General features: G+C 44.2%; 1 protein-coding gene across 1 annotated transcript; it reads right to left on the bottom strand.

Annotated features, from left to right (window-relative positions):
- Positions 1-1,138: 1,138 nt before the first annotated feature.
- Positions 1,139-7,416, bottom strand: SEC13 (SEC13 homolog, nuclear pore and COPII coat complex component). Its single transcript, XM_063348556.1, has 9 exons — positions 7,278-7,416; positions 6,912-6,956; positions 5,890-6,005; positions 5,288-5,439; positions 4,961-5,094; positions 4,034-4,167; positions 3,412-3,532; positions 2,473-2,619; positions 1,139-2,025 (listed from the first exon to the last, which is right to left on the bottom strand). The coding sequence occupies exons 1-9, from the start codon at positions 7,278-7,280 to the stop codon at positions 1,915-1,917; spliced, it is 963 nt and encodes a 320-aa protein (XP_063204626.1). The 5' UTR covers positions 7,281-7,416; the 3' UTR covers positions 1,139-1,914.
- Between the last annotated feature and the right edge of the window lie 45 nt (positions 7,417-7,461).

Genomic DNA, 7,461 nt, shown 5'->3' with positions numbered 1-7,461 from the left:
TGTAATTGTTAGAGATACTTTGATTATTACTTGAAACCATTTTAATATATTTCATCTTAAGTATGGAGGAAAAATAGGCTGAACTGGGCCTTGGTGCTAAGTAGGCTTTAATTCTGAAGTATTAAATATAAGGATAAATTTTAATAGGGTGAATTGTGGAACCTAATATCCCCACAGGCAAAACCTTTTCTTGGGTACTTAAGGAGTTAGTGCCCTTTTTCCTTAGAATGAAGCGTGGTAAAAACTAACTAAGAATGAGGTTTCATTTTTGAGCCTTTTTATTGATTTCAAGTTTGTGTAAGTAAGTTCGTTCCACAGCAGTTAAAGCCAACACCAAACCCTCTTAGGTGGCTGGTACTCTGTATGAAAGAAGAAGTGGGTATGGTACTGGGAATGAAAGGCTGCCTGTTTAGCTTAGCATTTTTGATTATGATCTTAGAAAAGGAAAACAGCTTGAAAGAAAATAGTGCTTTGCTGTGTAACTTGAAATGGAACTGTTTGAACGTAATGCTGATTCTAGATGAGTTGCTTCATTTTTTGAGTAAGGCTACGGTGCATTTAAACAAGAACAGGACTGTTGCATACTTCTGTTGGTATTCACAAAGATAATTCCTGTATGTATTTCTGTGAGAGCAATTAGGATGATATTTGGCTAGTGCTGATAACAATCATAAAATGAGGTTTATTTTTCTAGAAAATACGTTATCTTGACTATGCCAAAACAAAGAGTGTGCCTGGGAACCACTACCTTGGAGACGAGGAAGGCTGTGAATTGTTCACTTGTGGTGCTTCAGGGCAGCTGGAGAATAAAGGGAAAATGTGACGTTTTAGTTAAGTACTTTCTCTGTTGTAGGCAGGGAAGAGTGGTTCAGCTTTCAGCTGAAGGCGAGCTCGAACAAACCACGCTTCAGTATAATGCACTTGCCTGAAGTGCAACTGCACCTATGTTTAACTGAAGGTAAAACTTCATTGTTTCTTAGACTGCATAGAGTGTTTGTTAGTCTCTAGTGGTCTAATACCTTCCCAGCTAGTATAAAGCTAACGCCATGGATGGGACAACATGACTGTGACTTGACTGAAGGTAGATGGTAGACAGCCTCGATAAGGGCCCTGTGAAGAGATTATTAAATACAGCACATCAGGCTTTAACCAATAGGACTTTATTCTGTTGGTATCTCAAAAAAAAAAAAAAACCAAAAAAAACCAATCAACCACCTGAGGTACAGTAAAGAAGTGTGGCTAAAAAAAAAAATCTTCAAATTGTGGTTTGATTTTTTTTTTGATTTTGGTTCAATAACCAAGTTTGAGATTATTATAAAGCAAATGACATATGCATTCCACTACTCCTTTTCATCTTCAGGAAATCTCAGAGACTTTCACATATCCAAGCACGTTATTTTCAGGAAGATCTAAGCACCCCTTCACTACTACCAGAAGAGCTAGCTTGCACGCTGTCATCTAATGTTGAAAACTCCGCCAGCCCTTCGCCTCACTTGGAACAAAGTTCTGGCCCTTTGAAGGGACAGAGTATTTGTCCCCTTGCACAAAGGAGTTCACACTTCACCACTCTGATAGTCTCCTCCTGTTCCTACTCAAGTGCTTGGAGTCTACAGCACATGCAATAAGATTTGATCCCCAAACCAGAAAAGCAGGGTACAATGTCTGCAGCATCAAGGAGTAGTGTAAGGCACAGTACTTTGCTACGCTCTTTACCTTAAATTTAAGGGAATGTTGATTAAGGCTGATTATCAACATATTGTAGCCCCCCAGTAATAGTTAGAGAGTGCTCATAAAATTGGATAATTGCTTCCCATGTTCACGTCCAGTTTAGATGGAAATCAGTTCTCCTCTTTCAAGAAACATTGCAAATCAGGTATAGTGATCACTTGTTGCAGCTGAACATTCACTCATGCATCACTGCTCATTCTGCTGCCCCTCTGTAACGGCGGACACCCCTCCTTGGCCCTTGTTGACATCACTGATACATGCCCACAGTCCGTCTACTGATTCCTTCCACAGTGTGACCTCAAAAACAGAGCAGGAAGAAGTTTCAGCGTTAATGCATCTCAGTTTACCAGTCCCTTGCAACCATCACATCACTAGTTTGGTGACAGTCTACAGTTACCCAGCAGTCAAGTGTTGTGGTGGTGTTCTAAGTATCAAGTTATTTGTTGCTGTATACTGAACAATTATCCAGTGGTAAAGGGAGAGTATGTGAATTCTGCTGTTAGTACCCTACAAAATAAAGTTAAGCCTGCATTTCTAACCTCCAGTAAGGACTAAGAATGCGTTTGCCAAAGGTTAGGGTCTTCCTCCCCTCTTGATATGTAAAAAAAAAAAATAAATTCACCATTGCAGCAAAGGAGAATCTACAACAGTCTTAATGTAAGCAAAAGTGACAACAGCCTGTCTCATCTCAGCTCTTCTGAAGTCATGGCATGCAGGAGTAAAAGTAAAGGCAGCAGTACTCACTTTATTGTCTCCTCCAGACACTGCAAGAATGTTTGCAGTAATGGACCAACTCACATGCCAGACAACATCATTGAACTTGTGCAGCAGCTTTGGTGACCAGGAATTTCCAGAGGCATCATCACATGTCCAGATAAACACTCTGCCATCCTACAAAAGCAAGCAGACCTAGTTGGTCGGACCACTAATTACAGTACAGAAAAACCAACCCTGATGGTACTTTTGGCTATACTTCCTAGAACCCTAGATGTGTTTACATACGTTTTTGCTCAACATGGCAAAGGGGCTGTTCTCTTACTAAAAGCAAGATAGGAGTACAGCTCTCTGATGAGAAAAGCTACATACGAAAGGTGACTTGCAAACACCAGAGAAAAGCTCCCAAAATACGTATGTATCAGCTGAATTTTTCCGCAGAATGAGATTTTGCTTTCCAGTCACATGACAGAAAGTTAGCAGCTTACTAAGTAGTGTTCTTGCTATTGGGGGCGGGGGGGGGGGGGGGGAGAAGGCATTTCCAGAATTATTACCATCAAGAACATTACAGTCAGTGTGAAGGTTGAAGACATCAGAGCTGATTAAGAATGCCAGTTATTAGAAAACAGCTGGAAGTTCAGTGAATTTGATCCAGAGACATTAAAATACAATGTTAGTTTGAAGGTCTTCCTCATAGTGAGACCACCCTGCTCACCATTCTCAAAACATAAGACAGTCTTTGGTACGGAGCCACACATGCACAAACCTTTGTCCAGAAATGCTTCCATTGGCTTCTGAGTTTGGGAGGAAGAGGAATCAAGGACTCTTAGGCACAGACCCAGATTTAGCAAAGGACTGCCAAGAGGACGTGTTACAGCAAGTCTGTCCTTACTGTTCCCTTACTAACAAAAAGGGGAAGTAGATGGAAGCAAGGGCACTGTGCCTCTGTCACTCCAAGGGAAGCCTCACCTGGGAGCAGCTAGCGATGGTACTTGTGGGCAAACCTATGGATGGAGCCCAGGCTACATCTCGAACCCAGTCACTGTGGGCCTCCAGCTTCTGCTCTTCTTTCCACTGACCATCTTCTTCCCTGAAAACACATTTATCCAGTCAGAAGGGCAGCAGCACCAGGCAGTCGTGTTTCTCATCTCCTGTTCTGGAAGGCTGTGGGTTTGTAGCTTCCAGACTCCTGGCTTATCAGACAATACAAAGCACAAGTGGTCCACACTCTTCTCTAAAAAGCTCTATGGCTTAAACTGACAAAATCCCTTCCAGGGAAAAGAAAGCAGCATAGACAAAGAGTATTTGATCTTCAGTTACTGTACAGAAATCTGCTATTGTCCAAGTGACAGAGGTAATCAAAGACAACTAGAAAACCACTTTCCAAGGTAAGATGACACAGACTGCTATAACCATGTGAGAGACTGTACATCACTAAATTGTCTATTTTTAAAGCACTTGTCTAAAACAATAATTCAAAGATAAAAGCACAGATGCTGAAAATATTACTTGGGATACAAACAGGGACATTCAAAGACTGCAAAAGATACCAAGTTTTATATGTTCTTAAGTCTGGCAGCAGAGCACTTACTTCCAGATCTTGACAAGGTTGTCACAGCCACCAGATGCAAATCTTTTGATGTAGTTTGGTTTTTGACCAGATGGTTGTTCTATAAGACTTCCTGGTACAACAGCAGGAGCCCAGCTAACTGCATTACATCCGATCTATTTAATGAAAAAACTATCATTACTAAAATTGCTTACTTTAAATAAATAAATAAAAACTGATGAGAGGGCAAAGGACACTTAGCATACTCTATGAGGAATAAGCCCATCTTAGGAAAACAGGAGCTTTGCTGGATGGATGTCAGATGAATACGAAATCCAGGTACAGTCGAGCATCAATAGGACACTTAGTAAGTTTTAGGTAGCTAAGTAACTGTTTTATGTGCAAATATCATCTAGGATATGTAAACAGTGGAGACAGGGATATAAACTGAAAAGACACAAGACATATGCAGTTGCTAAGATTTAGGAATGCAGGAGTAGAAGGAACCTGTGGGTCTGGAGCCCAGTTTCCTTTTATTGTGAGCCACTGCCATTAGCTTATCAAGTTCTGCATAAGCAAAAGTCTCTTATTTCAGGAGAAACATGAGTCCTGCAGTTTTTCCAGCTTCAGTTCATTCACAGTCAGTTTGTACAAGCATTCTTAGAACCAAAGCCATTTCCTACCAGGTAGCTTCCAGCACTGTGTTTAACAATAATGCTTTATAAACAAGTATTATCAGTGCTGTTTAGTAATCTTCACGTGTCTTGTTTTCTACTTCATTTTAGTGCCTACAAAGTATACCTTCCCACTCCAGATTAATTTAAAAAAAGTTATTATTGATTTTGGAAAGTGTTTTACATCATTTCACTGTGTATCAGTACTTATCTAGTCTACAAGTTCTTTGAGGCATCAGCTCATCGCTTATCTGTAGCTCCAAGAAACCAGTGCTGCTCACGGGAACAAACTTACCGTATGCGCATTGCTGATCTTTTTGACTTCCCACTGCCCATCACCCGTGTAGCTCAGTAACGAAATGGCCCCGTCGGAGCTCCCGCAGGCCAGGATCAATCCGTAGTCGTGTGGTGCCCAGCAGACAGAATTCACTGTGGAGATTATCAAGCAATATGACATTACGTAAACGTTCCGTTTATGCTGAATAGACTTACTGTCTCTCCATTCATTTATCCCTATCTGTTTGATAGGGGCTTTCTTCTTTAATGCTGAGGGATTTACTCCAACCTTATCTGCATCCTCCCATATCCCCACTCTGCCTTCCCAGCTCCGGACCCCATGTACCTGAGGAATCATGCCCTGTGTACTCGTACGTTTTTTCCCACGTGCCATTTTCTTCCTTCCAGATAATAACTTTCCTGTCATAGGAACAGGAAGCCAAGATATTGCCATACATGGGATGAGCCCAGGCAACCTGCCACACGGGACCTTCATGCCTGCAAGAAACAACACTACTTGCAAAAGCTGAGGGGAAACTCTTTCCAGGTGCGGCTGTTTCACAGCCGTCAATATTGTAAATCGGTGTTCTGTAAGTGATTAACACAGTGATACTAAAAATAGGAGTAATGCCAAGATGAAACACAGCATACAAGACTGTCAGACAAAGCCATTCAAAAACAGTTACAAACATTTATCCTGACACTAGCAATTGTGAGTTTACTTGAAAATTACAGGTGTCAAGAGTGTTTAATGAATGAAAAAGTCCCAGTGTTATTTCTAACTGCCTCTCTGTCTCCCCTTACAGCTCTCAAGAGCTGTTTAGCAACAACCATCCAGAGTAATTATACCTTGGAGGAATTTACCATGCATCTTATGTTACCGAAGAGCAAAATGACAAAATATTAACATTTTCCACAGATTAAAATCTTCAGTTTACGACACTTTACCCTCTCAGGTCCGCAATGAGGATTTGTCCTCCATTCCGAACATCAAAGATTTTCACAGATCTGTCTGAAGAGCAGGTCGCTAACCGAGTGCCATAGTAATCCATCTGCGCATCGTGCTGCAAGGCAAGGGGAAAGCTGCTGTCAGCACGCCGAGTCCTGCTTTAGCAAATCTCACTACTTTTTAAAAGTAGCTGTAAGAATTGTGAACAGATGACTGAGTCCCAGCACGGCACGTTAAAAGGATAGTTTTTAAACAATCCAGACAAGCCACATAAGTAATTTATTTCCCCAATTGCTGTTTTCACTAACTATACAAATGTTATGCAGAAGTAATCGAGGGAATTCAGAGCAGTAATACGTAGAATTTTCAGGAGAGAACAGGAAATTAGTGTCATCGTAAATCCATAAGCAGCTACATATTTTTGTTTCTTAATACGTAAAGTGAGTGTAAGAATACCGACACCTCTTATTTGTCTGAAATGTCATTATCTAACTGGGCTCCTTGATTCTACAAGTTACTTTGAAAATTTTCCTCCTGCCCATACTTACACATCTGCTCCCGGAAACATCCACGTAAAGGAAAATCCGTTTCATCTCCCAAAGTTCTGTAACATTTAGCATTATGGTACTAAATGCACTGTACCAGTGACTGTGGTGCTGAACTTTGGCAGATGAAACTGAATTTCTTTTATGTATTTATTGGCATTTTATCTATACTAAATGGCATACCAAATATGCTAAGTTTTAGTATAAAGTAGTATACTGTTTAGTACATGTATTGCTTCATAGAAATGAGCAGAAACAAGCCTAGGCATGAAAATTAAAGTTGTAAATCGTTCCCTCTTCCCCCGGTAGCTGCTTCTCCTGCCCACGCCATACGAGACAGCGCTAATCTCGGACAGCGTTCCCCATCCCAGCCCCGCGCACGGTTCCCTACAGGTCGGTACCGGACCCTGTCGTGGGAGGGTGCCACGCAGCGGGCCGGGCCCGGGCGGTGCTCGGGCCGCCCCCCGCATACTTACGATCATGTCCTCGTGAGAGGTATCCACCGTGTTGATCACCGAGACCTGCGGGGGGAGGAGAAACAAGAACGAGCGGGCGGCACCGCAGCCGGCCTCCCGCACCGCCCGGGGCCCCGGCCCACCCCGCCGGGCTGCCCAGGACCACCCTTGGGCCGCACCGGGCGTGTCCCGCCCTGTACCGGGCCCGGGCGCGGCGCGCGGTCCCCGCCGCGGGACACCGAGCCCGGCTCCGCTAGGGCCGAGCGGCGCGGATACCGGCGGTTCTCCGTCACGCTGCCCCCGCCGCCTCTCCCTCCTGCGGAGGAGGGGCAAGGCGGCCCGGAGCCCCTCCAATGCCCTCCCCTTCACCCCCTGCCCCAGGCCTACCATGGCGGCGGCGGACCCCGCGGAGCTCCCGGCGACGAGCGGCCCGTCCCGTCCCCGCCGCGCTCCTCAGACGTGGCACGGCGGTCCGGCACCCAAACGGCCCCGCCGCGCCTGCGCGCACAGGTTCCGCCCGCGCCGGGTTCCGGGCTCTGCCCTCGCTCGGCCGGCGCCGGCCGGCGGCCCG

The sequence above is a fragment of the Chroicocephalus ridibundus genome, chromosome 10, assembly GCF_963924245.1.
Source record: "Chroicocephalus ridibundus chromosome 10, bChrRid1.1, whole genome shotgun sequence".
In the NCBI taxonomy this organism is placed as follows: Eukaryota; Metazoa; Chordata; class Aves; order Charadriiformes; family Laridae; genus Chroicocephalus; species Chroicocephalus ridibundus.
This window is presented reverse-complemented; position numbering and strand designations above follow the sequence as displayed.